Genomic DNA, 17,518 nt, shown 5'->3' with positions numbered 1-17,518 from the left:
ATGTCTGAGTTGCTGGAATACTAGACATTCTAGAGGGAATTGTACTGATTCTGTGAGGCTATGAGAGGATACTGTTCCGGAAAATACCTCCTGGTGTTCTCAGAAATGGGGCCTCTGGATGACCTTCTTGGGTTCTCTGTGTGGCCCCAGGTTATTTTTTTTATTGGTAAACTCGGTCTGTTGATTGCTACAAATACCACCTCAAAACTTATTGGCTTTAACCAATAACAGTCATTTAATTATCTCTTGTATAATTATCTTGGGCAAGTCAGGAGTTTGAGCAAGGCTCAGCTGGGCGGTCGTGGCTGGGGGACTCTTGTAGTCAGATTGGGGCTGGAGCTGGGCCAGCCCCGTGAGGCTGGGGCACTGGGGGCTGGCCAGCGTCTCCCTGTCTCCACTTAGTCTGAGGGCCATGTGGTCTCCGAGTCTGTGTAGGCTGGCCTGGGCTTTCTCACAGCGTGGAAGGTGTCAGGGCAGTTGGACACCTTGCATGGCATCTGAAGCGTCAAGAGCCGGGTTTCCAGCCAATGAGGCAGAAGGTGCCTGGGCTTTTATAACCTCGCCTGAGTATATCCCAAAGTCACTTATGATATACTCTGTTGGGTGACACAGTTACAAAAGCCACCAAGAGGAGGTGACATAGACTTGGTCTCTCAATGGAAGGAGTGTCAGAATTTTCATAGTTTAAAGCCACCACAGCCCATTAGGAGGGCCTCATCCATCTTTGCCTCTGGCGTGAAAGACCCTTCCTCGATGCACATTAGTGCAAGAACAGGGGTCGAGTACAATGGAGATGGGGGGCTTTCTGCTGCCTCCTACAAGCTGGGGAGACTGTGCCCTGAGTACTCACTGGCACCATAGCTGCCCAACGGGACCAAGGTCGTGAAAAGTGAAGTGTGACCACAGGAGGTAGGAATGGGAGATGACAGGATTTTCATGAGGGATCCAGCCCAGGGTTATTTCCTTGACTGTGTTGCAGACACCCAGAGAGAAGCCATGCCCATGGACACTGAGGTGTATGAAAGCCCCTATGCGGACCCCGAGGAGATCAGGCCCAAGGAGGTCTACCTGGATCGAAATCTGCTGACCCTGGAGGAAAACGAGCTGGGATCTGGTAACTTTGGGACCGTGAAGAAGGGCTACTACCAGATGAAAAAGTAAGTCAGAGCTTTGCACCGTCACACCACACTTGTCCTCATATGAGCTCACATTCTAGAAGCTACTATGTATACAGAAAGTCCCCAACTTACGACGGTTCAACTTACAATTTATCGACTATATGATGGTGCAAAAGCGACACATATTCAGTAGAAACCATACTTCGAATTTTGAATTTTCATCTGTTCCGGGGCTAGTGACATGCAGTACTATCCTCTTTCATGACGCTGGGCAGGGCAGCGAGTGCAGTTCCCAGTCAGCCCCGCCATCACGAGGGTGAACAATCCATACACTGACCCCCATCGGTACCCATCCAACCCTTCTGCTTTTCACTTTCAGTACAGTACATGAGATATTCAGCACTTTATTATAAAACAGCCTTTGTGTGAGATGATTTTGCCCAACTCTAGGCTCCTGTAAGTGTTTTGAGCATGTTGAAGGTAGGCTAGGCTAAGCTACGATGTTTGGTAGGTTAGGTGTATTCAATGAGTTTTCGACTTAACGATATTTTCAACTCATGATAAGTTTCTTGGAACGTGACTGCACCGTTAAGTCGAGGAGGATCTGTGCTACAAGTGTTATGTTCATTTAATCCCAAACACAAAATGTAGCCTAGTGTGGCTAAATCCTTTTTTATTAGCAGTATAGTTTTTGTTCATTTTTGGTACAATTACAATGAAAGCATCCATTATGTATATTAACTATGTATATGATAATTATATATATTAGTTTAGGTGTAGTACGTGTGCCTTATAGAGAATTAAAAAATAGAAACAAGCAAAACGTAAGAAAATAAAAACATCATATTTGCACCACCCAAATAGTAGTACCGTTAACTAACCTCAGAGTATATATTTTTTGGATCTTTGTATGACACACATACACATATGTACTATTTAATTAAAATGCAAGCATTCAATGATAACAACACAATGTTTTCACTTTCTTTGATTTTTTTAAATTGTGTCTCATTTCTCTTACCCAGAAAATTCCTGATTACAAATATCATTTGTATGTAATGTTAAGTATAATTATTTATTTGCTTTATCCTATAATTTCAAATAACAATACATATTATAAAACAATTAGAATTGCTAAACTACTAAAATCTCTTTGTACTTTATTTGGTCTTTAGAAGGCATCCCGCATAAAATGCTGGTTCTAAAGTCCTTTGAAACAAACCCTCTCTTTGAATATATGTTTAAATTAGTATGTTGCTGACGTGAATGTAGTTGGGCTGAGTTGTTCGACGCTATTTTAAATTTAAGGAATTTTTGTAAATTCTTTTTTTCTTGAGTAGATAATTTGCATGATTCAAGGGTCAAGAATATAGACAAAAGGATACACAGAAACTCTTTCTATCCTGCTCCTTCCATATTTGTGTGTGTGTCTATACATATACATAAAATTGACTGATGTGCTTCTTTTAAGATATATGTACGTATATCACAGTCATTTTGTAAAATTAATATAAATTATCCTGTATTAAGGCATACATTTTCTCAACTAGTTTGTGATACTTAAATTCTTTGCTTAATCAATTTTGTAAATTAACATAGACATGACTATAGATACGTAATTTCAGCTAGAGGGTTTGGGGAGAGGAGAGGCCCTACAGGTCAATTTGGGGCAAAATGATGTCTTTACAAAGTTGAGTCTTCCAATCAATAACCATGACCCACCCTCCATTTACTTGGGTCGTCATTAATTTCTCTCATCAGAGCTGTTTAATTTTCTTTGGGAAGTTTTGCACAATTTCTTTTGTTAGATTCATTCATAGGTATTTGGTACTTTTGAAGTTAATATATACAGTATAATTTCTAAAATTTTATTTGCTAATCCCTGGTGTTGACTGAATGCAGAAATATAACTGGTTTTGTCTATCGATCTGATACCAGCAACCTTGCTGAATTCACCTGTTATTTCTCACTTATTATTTCTAGTAGTTTATCTGTGTATTCTTTGATCCAAAAATGTGTCATCTATGAATAATGACAGTTTTATTTCATCCTGGCTATTCTTTATGCTTTTTATGTTTCCTCCTTGCCTTATCCTATTAGCTAGGAACCGTGGTTCAATGTTGAATAAAAGTGGCAGTAGCCTTATCCTTCATTCTTGATTTCAGGGGAAAACTTTCAATACTTCACCATTAGGTTTGTAGCTTCTCTTTATCATATTAAGAAAGTTTCCTTCTATTTTTATTTTTCTGAGAAATTTGTGTTTAATCATGAGAGTGTATTACATTTTATTGAATATTTTTTGCCTTTGCTGAGATGACCATGTGGTTTTTCTCCTTTGTTGTGTTTATATGGTGATTGACTTTCAAATGTTAAACCCACCTTGCGTTCCTGGAATAAATCATCTTGTTCATGAATTATATATTCTTTATATCTTTTTCATAAATCACTGAATTTAATTTACTTATATTTCTCTTAGAATTTTTGCATCTATGTTCATGAGGGATATCAGTAAATTATTTTCTAATAATTTCTTTGTCTGGTTTTGACGTCAGGATAATGCTGACCTTGTGAAATGAGTCGGGAAGTTTCCTTCCTCTTTTATTTTCTAGAAGAGTTTGTGGGTGTTATTTCTTCCTTATACATTGGAAGAATCGAGAGGTTTTTGCTTGTTAATTTTGACCCCTACCTCACACCGTACACAAAACCAGTTCCAGATGGATGGTAGACTGAAATGTGAAAACAGTAAACTGTCTAGAGGTAGCATAGGAGAATATTTCCATGATCTTGGGAGGAGGATGAGGAGGGCTTCTGGGGTGCTGGTGATATTCTATGCCTCCATCTGTGTAGGACCTACAGCATGCATCCCATGTGTAAACCCTCATTGAGTTCTACACTGAAGTTGTATGTGCTTTTCTGAATGTATGTCAGGCTTACTCTGGTATTCTCTTATTTTACCTGTTTTATTGGATAGTTCTGTTTTTATTCTTTTGTTTTGGAGTTCAACAAAAGAGGTATATTTCCTGCATCTGTGGGAATTGTATCACAGAGAGATGCAGTCTTTCAATCATTTAGAGTTGAGTTCCATTCATTTATTTAAGCCCCACTATATCAGAATATTTTCAAGAGTTCAAACCTCACCTATGTGATGTTTTTATTAGAAAATTAAAAATAATTAATTTTTTGTAAACTTGTTGAGCCTTGCTTAAAATTAACAAAGCTCTGTTTAAAAAGTATTTTGTAAACTATGAGCTTTAACAATGTACGCTTTTAATTCTGCATCCAGAAATTCATTTTTAACATATATTAAAGGGATTTTGTATTCACACACATTACACATAATCTGAGATGATAAATCTCAAGATGTTACAGAAATTCACATATGTCATAGTTTGTAAGATTTACTTGGAAGTTATTTAAATATTCTACAATATGTAGGCTTTCAGCTTGGATGGGGCATTCTTCAGCACTCCCCTATTATTTTTAACTCCCCCTTTGTCTATAAAATGAGACAACATGGTTGGAAAACCAGTCATTTATAACATGGCTTCTTAAGATGCATTTCCATTCTGTTGCTGATATTTCCATAACACCATTTCTAGCATAGAAATTATGCTTCACAGAAGATAATTATCTAGAAGTGCCACTTTGAAAAGTTTCTTATGTGTTATGATTTCTTTTGCAGAGTCGTGAAAACAGTGGCTGTGAAAATCCTGAAAAATGAGGCCAATGACCCCGCCCTTAAAGATGAGTTATTAAGAGAAGCTAATGTGATGCAGCAGCTTGACAATCCTTACATCGTGCGCATGATAGGGATCTGCGAAGCCGAGTCCTGGATGCTGGTTATGGAGATGGCGGAACTGGGTCCACTCAATAAATATTTACAGCAGAACAGGTATCTTTAGGTGCCCCAAAAACTTATACTGTGAGGGGCAGGGCCCACCCGCCCAACGCACATAGCAGTCTGATTTCTGTGGAAAGCCTTCTCTCCTCCCACACCTTCCCAGTGTTGGTCCACTCTCAGAGACCTTGAGAGAAGACAGAGCTGTAGTCTTTGGATCAAGTCTATTATGTAAAGAAAGACTCTAATCTAACAATTTGCTCACTCTGTATTGGCCTGACGATAGAATCAGCTGTAGAATGTCTTGGCAAGCAATCTCCCCTCCCTAGGCAGAACACGCTCTTTTTAAAGAAATTTTTAAATAAACATTTTATAAGGGATAACAGTGATGTCTTACATGTCTGGCTGACCTCTACATTCCCATGAGTAATTACTTCTGAAAATACTCATTGCTATTAATTGACTACAATCATCGATGGAGTAATCATCCTGTGCTCATCAACAGTCATTGCTGAGATGGAGGAACTCATGTGGAATAAATCATAACAATAGCCACTGATTACTTTGTCCCATTTGCTACATTACATTTGTACTTTACTTAGATTGTGTCTTTAATCTCCATAGAGGGGAAGTGCTGTTAGTCCCACTTCACAGGTGAGAAACTGCAACTCAGGGTAGGTTTTGTTACCTGTCCCTATTGGCACAAGGATTCCAACTGAAGCCTGGCTCTCCATGATCTGGGTCTGACCACCGCGTTATACTGCTTTTCATCCAATTCAAAGCTTGCCTTGAAAATTGAACCCGTTGAACACCGGGAGAATGGTGTTCAGTTTTGAACAGCTATTGGTTAACAAGGTTATTTGTCACCACTCGTGACTCTTGCTTAAAAAGAATGGGAAATGAGAAGAATCATCTTTTGTCTCCATGAGGAGCATGGCTAGTTGTTCTGAAATGAACTACTATCCACTATCACTAATGACACATTTGTGACTTTCAGGCATGTCAAGGATAAGAACATCATAGAGCTGGTTCATCAGGTTTCTATGGGAATGAAATATTTGGAGGAGAGCAATTTTGTGCACAGAGATCTGGCTGCAAGAAATGTGTTGCTGGTTACTCAACATTATGCCAAGATCAGTGATTTTGGACTTTCCAAAGCACTTAGTGCTGATGAAAGCTACTACAAGGTAGGAACAACTTAGCCAATATTCAGAGCAGCAGGTAGTAAAAATCTGAAATGCAAATATATGTTTTCTTTGTTTTATTATGATAGGGTTTCAAGAAGCAATTTCCCTATCTAAAAATAACTACGTAAAAAAATGTTCTCATTAAGTTTTGATTCTATTGTTAAAAAAATGGAAATATCTTATATATCACAACTTGAGATTTACTCAGAATAGTATCTTTCAAGCTGTATTCCTTGGAACAATAGGGAATCAAGGTATTAGTTGATGATTTATTTCAAAAAATAGAGTTCCTTCATTAAATTACTTTGGAAAATATGGGTTGAATAGGTTGACTCCTGCAGGATTTCTCAGAACCCCTCTCTGAACCCTCAAATGAGCTGATAGCAACTAAAAGAAGAGAAAAAAATAAGATAGCCCCATCCTCATGTGAACTCAGTCACAGGGTATACATAGAGTCTGTGTTGATCAATTGGCAAATGTACTGGGAACGGGATCCAGATAGTGGAAGAGGGTGCCAAGATCAGATTTCCAACTCTTCAGTTCCCGGGAACGCCCAGCATTCTCAGAAATAGATGACATACCCTGAAGATCTCACAGTGAACAGCAGAGTGGGGGCTGTGAGATTGTCCTCAGTGCCGCACCCTGGAGTGGCTGGAGAAGCACACCTACGTGACCACACCCACCCGCTCATCCTTTCTCTGAGAGACAGCCACAGGGATGGCGGGTGGCAGGGGATGGTGGATCTCAGTCAGCTAACGGTCAACGTGAAGGATGAGTGACAGGAGCAGAGCTTCCATCCCAGCTCCTTCTCACTCCGTTCCTCATAGAGAAGCTAGCCCCAGAGCAGAGCCCCTTCAGAGATGAGCCATCATTAGAAAAGCACCAAATGAGCCTTTTACAGAGAGGCTGTGAAATGGAACAAAGGAGGCAATAGCCTAGAATGAACCACAGGTAGACACCAGAAAAAAAAGTAGATTTTAAAGCTGGAGGTGCTTTGGAACATGCACTGAATCATGATCATTGAAGAGAGAAGAAAATATAGACTATCTAAAACAAAGACTCAAGGAGAAGATGGAGAACTTGAAATAACAAATCATCCCAAAATTTAGTGCATTAAAACAACGTCATGCATGTATTTACTCACAGTTCTCCAGTATGGGCAGGGCTTGGTGGGGATGGTGCATCTCTCCTCCACACAGTGTCTCAGGAGGTGGTCCCAAGGAGGCGGGAAGATCCACTTCCACTCTGCTCACTCACACAGCTAGTGACTGATTTGACATGGGCTGTGGTCTGGAACTTCCACTGGGCTGTACCATTAAACAATAACTCACCTACATGTGGCCTCTCTATGCACCCCTGGGCTTCCTCACAGCATGGTGGCTGGGTCCTGACACCAAGTTACCCAAGAGGCAGGAAGTGGTGGCTGCCAGGCTCCTAAGACCTGGGCCCAGGGACTGGCTCAGAGTCAAGTCCATGTCATTCTATTGGTCAGAGCAGCCACAGCCCACCCAGATTCAAGAGAGGAGGAGGACAGACCCCACCCTTGGAAGGAGGTATGTCAAAGAATGCAAGGGCCAATTTTTAAAACTGCCACAGATATTAAACAACGTGCCATTGAAAAGTAAACCGGTGAATCTTTAAAAATCAATGAAACAGAGGAAGAAAATAGAGAAGGCACTGTAGAAATAAAAGCCATAGGATCTGGACCAAGATGGCGGAGTAGGAGATCCCAGCCTCTGTCCCCCAACAAAGATCAATAACTAGACAGCTAGCCATGAGTGAAACGGCTCTGGGAGAGCTCTGAAGTCCACTTAAGAAGCTTCAGCAACACAGTGGAACAAAAAAACCCGAGAATAACTGCACAAAAAGGGTAGGAACAACGGCTTCATTTTGGCCGGCACTGCTCAGCACCAGGCGAGAACCACCCAGCTAGAAAGAGTTCCCCTCATCAGGAAAAGGAGAGTGGGTGAGTAACCAGCTTCTTCAGCCTTCCAGGGCACTGCATGAAGGACCCACTTCAGTTTTACCCCACCCAGAGTCCAGCAAAGCTGAGATGTCGAGAGACAGCTAGGAACAAGGAAGAAGGGCAGGGGGCTGCTGCTATCAGCCACACAGTGGGAGTAAACATGGTTTCCAGTGACCTGCTCTGCAGAGGACCCCAGGAGCCTTCACTGCTAAGGACTTCAACAGCCCTTGCAGATGCTGCAGACCCCCCAGCTCTCATCACTGAGGATCTCATTGTGGACCCCAGCAGACTGCTCCATAGAGGCCCCCAGCAACTTGAACTGCTGAAGAAACCAATGCCAACACTGCCCCTGCAGACTCCCCGCAGATTTCACTGCTGAGACTTTCACTCCACAGGTTTTCACATTCACAGATGCCAGCTGCCTAAGTCCTTCTCTGCTCCCTCTGCCCCCTCACCCACCAGAGTACAGGATCTACACTAGCAACCAGCCCCAGCAGATGACCCCCACCACCATGTGCACACACCTGTGGCTGTCTCCTGCAGCTCTGCACCTGCACACCTCCAGCCCAACTCCCATCTCTGGCCTCCACTGCTGTGCATGTGCCTGGGAGGAGCCCCTACAGCCACAGGAGTGCATGCCAACAACCAGGTCCCCTATGGCTCATATGGGCCTGTATCTGGCCTTGTCCCCATCACTGGCCTGCACCACTGATCTCACCAGCAGCTAGCCCCTGCAGCTGTGCACCTCCATGCTACTGACCTGACTCTCATCACTGACCTCCACTTCCATGGGAGTGCATGCCAACAACCAGGGCCCCTGCAGCTGCTAGTGCAACCACAGTTGGCCCCAGTGCCTACTGCTGGACCCATCCCTTGCACTATGTGTGAGTCTGCAGCCAGGCCCTATCACTACATGCACACCTGCAGCCAGCCCCTACAGCTAAGTGTGTGTACACCACTGGCTCTGGCCATGACTACCACCTGCCTGGTCCCTAACTACTGGACCTAGAGGCACTGCTGAGGATTCCAAGAACCACTACAACCACTGCAGACCCCCTGCAGCTATTACCAAGGATCATGCAGTTGTCATTGTTATGGACCCCAGAGACCTGAGCCAATGAGACATCACACACACACACCGGACATGGAGCTATCACACACCTCCATGCTTGGCACCCTGCACTGCTAGACCCAGGGTCAGAGCATGCTCCATCATGTCCTTACCTGCCAATGAAAGTCTTTCTTTACCAAAGTCAGGCCATAAAGCCTGGAAGAGGTGACTGCTGCTTCAAATATGCAGACGACTATGTAAGGCTACAAGGAATCACAAAGAATCATGGAAACATGACACCACCAAAGGAACACAGTAAACTTTCAGTAACTGAACACAAAGAAATGGAGATACACAAATTGTCTCACAAAAACTTCAAAATAATTGTTCTAAAAGTGCTCAGAGAGCTACAAAAGGACACAGATAAACAGCTTAACAAAACTAGGAAAGCAATACCAATACAAAATGAGCAGTTCAACAAAGAGATAGGAAACATAAGAACAAACCAAACAGAAATTTTGGAGCTGGAGAATACAATGATTGCACTGAAGAATTCAGGAGAGCTTCAATCGCAGAGTGGACCAAGCATAAGAAAGCATTAGTGAGCTTGAAGACGGATCATTTGAAACTATCCAGTCAGAGGAGCCAAAAGAAAAAGAATGAAGAAAGCTTATGCAACTGTGGGACACCAATAAGAGAAACCATCTACACATTATTTGAGTCCCAGAAGAAGAGGTGGAGAAAGGGGCAGAAAGCTTATTTAAAGAAATAATGGCTGAGACTTTTCAAATCTGGGGAGAGATTTGGACATCCGAGTTCATGAAGCTCATGGGTCCGCAAACAAATTCAATTCAAATAGATCTTCTCCCTGACACATTATAATAAAACTGTCAAAAATCAGACCAAGAGAGAATCTTAAAAGCAGCAAGAGAAAAGAAGCTTATCGCTTACAAGGGAAGGCCCTTAAGGCCATCAGCAGATTTCTCAGGAGAAACCTCACAGGTCGGGAGATAGTAGGATGAAATATTCAAGGTGCCAAAAGGAAAAAATTGCCAACCAAGGATACTTTATGTGGTGGGGCTGTCATTCAGAAATGAAGGTGAGATGAAGACTTTCCCAGACAAACAAAAGCTGGTAGAGTTCATCACCACTCAACCTTCTTTACAAGAAATTCTGAAAGGAGTTCTTCAAGCTGAAATGAAAGGACACTAATTATTAACATGAAAACATATCAAAATATACAACACACTGGCAAATATAAGTATAGAGTCAAATTCAGAACACCTCAATACTGTAATATGGTGGTATGTTAATCACTTAACTCTAGTACAGAGGTTAAAGGACAGAAGTATTAAAAATACCTAGAGCTACAATAATTTGTTAATGGATACACAATCTAAAAAGATGTAAATTGTGACATCAAAAACATAAAATGTGAGGGAAGGAGCAAAAGGGTAGACTGTTTGTATACAATTGAAGTTAAGTTGTTATCACCTTAAAATTGGGTGTTATGTTTGTAAGATGTTTTTTGTAAGTCTCAGGGTAACCACAAAGCAAAAACCTGCAGTATATACACACAAAATAGAGAGAAGAGAATCAAAGTATTCCACTATGGAAAATCATCAAATCACGAAGGAAGACAGCAAGAGAGGAAGAAAGGAACAAAAGAACTACAAAACAGACAGAAAACAATAAGATGGCGTTAGTTAAGTCCTTACCTATCAATAATTATTTTAATTGTAAATGGATTAAGTTCTCTACCAAAAAGCATAGAGTGGCTGAATGGGTTAAAAAACAAGACCTAACTATATGTTGCCTACAAGAGACTCACTTAAGCTTTAAGGTCACACATAAACTCAAAGTGAAGGGATAGAGGAAGATAGTTCATACAAATGGAAACAAAAAATTAGCAGAGGTAGCTATATTTCTATCAGACAAAATAGAGTTTAAGTCAAAAACTGTAGCAAAAGATAAAGAATGTCATCATATTGATAAAGAGGTCAATTCACTAAGAGGATAGAACAATTATAAGTATGTATGCACCCAACATTGGAGAACTTAAATATATTAAGCAAATACTAACAGATCTGAAGGGGGAAATTAGACAACAATACAGTAATAGTAGGGATCTTCAATACCCTACTTTCAACAGTGGATAGGTCATCCAGACAGAAAATCAATGAGAAAACATTGGACTTGAACTGAACTATACTTTAGACCAAATTGACATAACAGAATTCACAGATGAATTCTGCCAAACGTATAAAGAATTAACGCCAATCCTCCTCAAACTCTTCCAAAAAATTGAAGAGAAGGAAACACTCTCAAATTCATTTTACAATACAGGCATTATCCTGATACCAAAGCAAGATAAGGATAGTACAAGAAAAGAAAAATACAAGCCAACATCTGTGATGAACATAGATGCAAAAATCCTCAACAAAATACTAGCAAACCAAATTCAACCACACATTAAAAGGATCATAAACCGTGATGAAGTGGGTACAAGGATGGTTCAACATACTGGAATCAATCAATGTGATACACCACATTAATAGAATGAAAGATAAAAATCATATGGTCATCTCAAAAGATGCAGAAAAAGCACTTGACAAAATTCAACATCGTTCCATGATAAATACTCTCAACAAAATAGGTATAGAAGGAATATACCTCAGCATAATAAAGTCCATATATGACGAGCCCACAGCTAACATCAAACTCAATGGAGAAATGTTGAACACTTTTCCTGTAAGATCAGGAATAAGACAAGGATGCCCACTCACACCACTCCCATTCAACATAAGTACTGGAAGTCCTAGCCAGAGCATTTAGGCAAGAAAAAGAAATAAAAGGCACCCATGCCTAAAAGGTTGAAGCAAAATTGTCTCTATTTGCAGATGACTGATCTTATAGAAAACTCTAAAGACTCCATCAAAAACTGTTAAAACTAATCAATGAATTCAGTAAAGCAGCAAAGTACAAAATCACCATACACAAATCAGTTGCATTTCTATGTAGTAACAATGAACTATTTGAAAAAGAAATAAAGAAAATAATCTTATTTACAATTGCATCAAAACAATAAAATACTTTCGAATAAATTTAACTAAGGAAGTGAAAGATCTATACACTGAAAAACTACAGGACATTGATGAAAGAAATTGAGAAAGACACAAATAAATGGAAAGATATCCTATGTTCATGGATCAGAAGAGTTAATATTGTTAAAATGTCCGTACTACCCAAAGCCATCTATAGATTCAATGCAAATCCCTATCAGAATTTCAATGGCACTTTTCACAAGATAGAAAAAACAATCCTAAAATTCATATGGAATCACAAAACACCCCAAATAGCCAAAGCAATATTGAGAAAGAACAAAGCTAGAGGCATCACACTTCCTGATTTCAAACTATATTACAAAGCTCTACTAATCAAAACAGTATAGTACTGGCATAAAAATAGACACATAAACCAATGGAACAGAATCAAGAGCCCAGAAATAAACCCACGCATATATGGTCAAATAATATTTGACAATGGAGCCAAGAATATTCAACAGGGAGAGGAAAGTCTCTTCAATAAATGGGCTTGGAAAAACTGGATATTCATGTGCAAAAGAATAAAATTGGACCCCTAGCTAATTACCACTCACAAAAATTAACTCAAAATGGATTAAAGACTTCAATGTAAGACCTGAAACCATAAAACTCCTAAAAGAAAAAATATGGAAAAAGCTCCTTGACTTTGGTCTTGGCAATGATTTTTTTTTTGGATATGACACCAAAAGCACAAGCAACAAAGCAGAAATCAACAAGTGGGCCAAAATCAAACTGAAAAGTTTCCACACAGCAAAAGAAACAATCGGGGCCAGCCTGGTGGCATAGCAGATAGGTTCACGCACTCTGCTGTAACGACCCGGGGTTCGCAGGTTCAGATCACTGGTGTGGACCGACGCACCGCTTGTCAAGCCGTGCTGTGGCGGCGTCCCATATAAAGTAGAGGAAGATGGTCACAGATGTTAGCCCAGGGCCAAGCTTCCTCAGCAAAAAGAGGAGGATTGGCAACGGATGTTAGCTCACGGATAATCTTCCTAAAAAAAAAAAAAAAAAAAAAAGGAAAAAGAAACAATCAACAGAATGAAAAGGCAGCCTATGGAAGGGGAAAAAATATTTACAAATCATATATCTGAGAAGGGATAAATATCCAAAACACATAAAGAGCCATGCAACTCGATGGCAAAAAAACAATCAGATTTAAAAGTGGGCAAAGGACCTGAATAGACATTTTTCCAAAGAAGACATACAAATGGCCAGGAGATACATGTAAAAGTGCTCAACATCACTAGTCATCAGGGAAATGCAAATCAAAGCCACAATGAGATGTCACCTCACACTAAAATGGCTATCATTGAAAAGACAAGAGATAACAAGTGTTGGTGAGGATGTAGAGAAAAGGGAACCCTTGTGCACTGTTGGTGGGGATGTAAATTGGTACAGCCACTATGGAAAACAGTACAGAGGGTCCTCAAAAACTTAAGAGTAGAACTATCATGATCCAAGAATCCCCCTTCTGGACATTTATCTGAGGGAACTGAAATTACTATCTATTAGAGATATCTGCACCCTCATGTTCACTGCAGCATTATTCACAATAGCCAAGACATGGAAACAACCTAAATGTCCATTGATGGATGAATGGCTAAAGAAAATTTGATATTCATATATGTATATAATTTAACCTTTAAAAAAGAAGGAAATCCTGCCATTTACGACAACGTGGGTGAAGCTATGTAGCTTAAGGGCATTACTCTAAGTGAAACGTCAGACAGAAAAACACAAACACTCTATAATCTCATGTGCGGAATCCAAAAAAACTCAACTCATCGAAACACAGAGTAGGTTGATGGGAGAAATGAGTGAAGGTGGTCACAGGGTACAAACTTCCAGTTATAAGATGAGTAAGTTCTTGGGACCTCATGTACCGCATGGTGACTATAGTTAACAGTACTGTATTGTATACTTGGAAGTTGCTAAGAGAGTCAATCTTAAATGTTCTCACCATAACAACAACAACAAAATGGTAATTATATCAGGTGATAGATGTGTTAACTATCCTTATTATTGTAAACATTTTGCAGTATACATGTGTATCAAATCGTCGTATTGGACAAAAAATAAAAGCCATGTTAGAAGCAGCAAAAAGAGATTCAACAGTACTGACAAGATGAGGACATCTTGTTTACTTTAAGAAAGCAAAGTGAAATGGAAAAGAATAAAGAGTTAAACAAGATTATAGAGAAATGATAGCGATGGAAGCAAACGAGCTCGCTCTCTGAGATCTGTGCATGGTATAGCTGCATCTGTGCAGCACCACGATGGTACACCAAATGCCTTGATCCAGCATCTCCTTACACATACCCTACACACAGGGCAAACATGCACTGCCAATAATGTTCATTCTAGCATGATGTGAATAGCAAAAATCGGGACACGGCTTTATGGCCTCTCAGTGGGAGGCTGATTAAATCAGTCTCAGTAGAATTATACGAAGCATGCAATTAACTCTTCTAAAAGTGACTTTGTTTGCATGTGCTGACATAGAAATATATCAACAACACGTGGGTAAGTAGGAAAAATAAAAGGTGCAAAAAACGTAGGCCCCTAGCTTTATTAGCCCCCCAAAATTATACATTACCTATTTATACTTTTATACAGATTTTTCTGGAAGGATTCTAGAAAAACTGTGAAATGTGGCTGTCTCTGTGGATGGGATTTGGAGTTGGTGGTGGAAAGAGACTAACTTTTTATCATATTTACTAGTTGTCAAAGGTTTATCTCTTCATCAGTTCAAAATTCAGAATAAACTTGAAATAACACAGATGATTATATTATTCATGACTTTTGAAATCAAAATCTAAAAATAATGCATCACATGATTGAGACAGAAGTGTAATCAGTGTGTCATTTAGGGAAGTGTCATGTACCTCTGGTCTCAGATTGCTGTCCCCCATTTGCCCCTGACCCACCATAGGGCAGCTCACCTCCCTCCGCCCCGGTTAGAGTGACATTCACAGGCGGTGGCAAGACGAACACCCTGCGCAGAACCCCAGGCCCCAAAGGATGGGGTTTTGCTAGGCACTATTTGCTCTCTTTACTACCACTGCTTTTTTAAATTAGAAAGTTTAAAACATTTTTTTAAATGATACTAGCAAACAGTCTAGGTCAAAATAATTAGCATTGGCTTATAAGTGTAGACAAATACACAGAAATGGTTAAATGTCCTTATGACAGCCCAGTGTTTCTTAGAGCATAACCGTGAACTAATATCCAGGCTTGACTCTTGCATTGCCAGGACAAGCTCCGTGAAGCTGCCAGCAGCCAAAGGAAGAGGTGAAAAAGAAAGGCTAAAAAATACAAGAAATTCTGTCTGAATCTTTAAGATACAATTAAATCTTAAAATTTTAAGATTTAAATACATATTTTTAAGATTCAGACCAAAAACATACATGCACACATGCACAGGGCATTTTGTGAGTCATGATTTTATTCTTTTTTTTAAATTGTGGTGAAATACATGTAACATCAATTTTACCATCTTAACGGTTTGCTAAGCGTACAGTTCAGTAATGTTAAGTACACCCACATGTTTACGATCAATCTCCAGAATTCTTTCATCTTCACAAACTGAAACTCTGTCCCCATTAAACAACTACTGCCCATTCTTCCCTCTCCACCAGCTCCTGGCACCACTCTCTACTTTCTGTCTCTGTGAATTGGTCCTCAGATGAGTGGAATCATACGGTACTTGTCCTGTAGTGACTTGACTGGCTTATTTCACTCAGCATAATGAAAGGTAACCTCATGGTTCATCCATGTTGTAGCATGTGTCAGGATTCCCTTCCTTCTTAAAGCTGAATGACATTCCATTGTATGGATAGACCCCATTTGGTTTCTCCATTCATCCATCCATGGACACTTGGGCTGCTTCCACCTTTTGGCTGTTGTGAATAGTGCTGCTATGAGCATGGGTGCGCACCATTTTGCTCTTAATGGAACGTCTCCATTTGCTTCGCTCCCAGGCGCAGACCCATGGGAAGTGGCCCGTGAAGTGGTACGCTCCAGAATGCATCAACTACTACAAGTTCTCCAGCAAGAGTGACGTCTGGAGCTTCGGAGTGTTGATGTGGGAGGCGTTTTCCTATGGGCAGAAGCCGTACCGGGTGAGCCCCTCCTGTTTCATTTCCTAATGTGGCCATCAGAACAGACAAGCACTGGACTACCTTTACGGGACTCTGAAAATCATAAAATCTGGGCACCCTTACTGAGTCTTTTTGAGGCAGTTAACATGACCTCAGTTTATTCTAAACTGAGGAAGAAATATTTGATGCTAATTGAACAGCGTGTAGTTTTCTTCATTGCGTATTACATATATGAATATTGCACATACACATATAAATACCCAAATCAATCAAATTAATTAGAGTTGAAATAGAAATAATGGCTATTTCGAGTATCAAATTTGCAGCTCAGTTACATTTTTTTAGATTTTTTCATCAAAATATACATATGGAAAAGTGCACAAATTCTAGGATACAGCGTGATGAATTCTCACAAACAGGACATGCCCATGTTCCAGCCCCCATGTGAAGAAACAGCAGAATCCCAGGAGCCCCCACTCCCCCTGCACGCACAGCCTTCCCCCAGGGGTGACCCGTCTGACTTCTAGCGTCCTAGATTAAATGCTCCTGTTTTTGTACTTTATCTCATTGAAATCATACAGCGTGTACTCTTTTGTTTCTTTGGGGCAGGGTGGGATTTATTTGTTGTTTGTTTTGCTGAAGGCTATGTTTAAAGGTTCAGGCATATTTTGCATGTTTTAGGGAATGAAAGGAAGTGAAGTTTCCGCTATGCTGGAGAAAGGAGAGAGGATGGGGTGCCCGGCAGGGTGTCCGAGAGAGATGTACGAGCTGATGAAGCTGTGCTGGACGTACGAGTGAGTACCCAACACTTCCTGAGGTTTATCCAAACACTCTGGAATGGCTGGGCACCACACAAGGCATGAATTCTGTCTTTTCATGAATCAAGGATGTGCTTCCTTCTAAGCAAACCATTGGGGAGATATTGTGCCTCCTGGACCACGAGCTTGCATTCTTTAATCTAAAGAATAAGTTTAGACAGCTACAATAATCCAAGGTATCAAAATTTAAGTGTAGATAATACCAGCCCAGGGTGGATGGGTGGTGAAAGGGAAAAGGTGTTGGTAAAAGTCTGCTCTGGTGCTGTGAGCCATTTTTGGTGATGGAGGATGGCAGAGGTACTCAGCAGGGGTATGTTATACTTTTCTAATTCCTGA

The 17,518-nt window shown here is 40.4% G+C and overlaps 1 protein-coding gene across 3 annotated transcripts in view; it reads left to right on the top strand.

The window, feature by feature from the left end:
• Positions 1-17,518, top strand: part of SYK (spleen associated tyrosine kinase) — a 91,240-nt gene that overhangs the window by 66,158 nt on the left and 7,564 nt on the right. For 2 of the 3 annotated variants that reach the window (XM_087444772.1, XM_004428315.3), the window contains 5 exons: positions 980-1,157; positions 4,801-5,010; positions 5,954-6,143; positions 16,245-16,385; positions 17,046-17,158. In XM_087444772.1, coding sequence (XP_087300898.1) covers positions 980-1,157; positions 4,801-5,010; positions 5,954-6,143; positions 16,245-16,385; positions 17,046-17,158 — 832 coding nt within the window. The remainder of the gene's footprint in view (positions 1-979; positions 1,158-4,800; positions 5,011-5,953; positions 6,144-16,244; positions 16,386-17,045; positions 17,159-17,518) is intronic. The other variant, XM_087444773.1, reaches the window with a different exon arrangement.

The sequence above is a fragment of the Ceratotherium simum genome, chromosome 20 (genome assembly GCF_057802395.1).
Source record: "Ceratotherium simum simum isolate JZ-2026a chromosome 20, ASM5780239v1, whole genome shotgun sequence".
Taxonomy (NCBI): Eukaryota; Metazoa; Chordata; class Mammalia; order Perissodactyla; family Rhinocerotidae; genus Ceratotherium; species Ceratotherium simum.
Note: the sequence above shows the minus strand (reverse complement) of the source record. Positions and strands in the feature narration are given on the sequence as shown.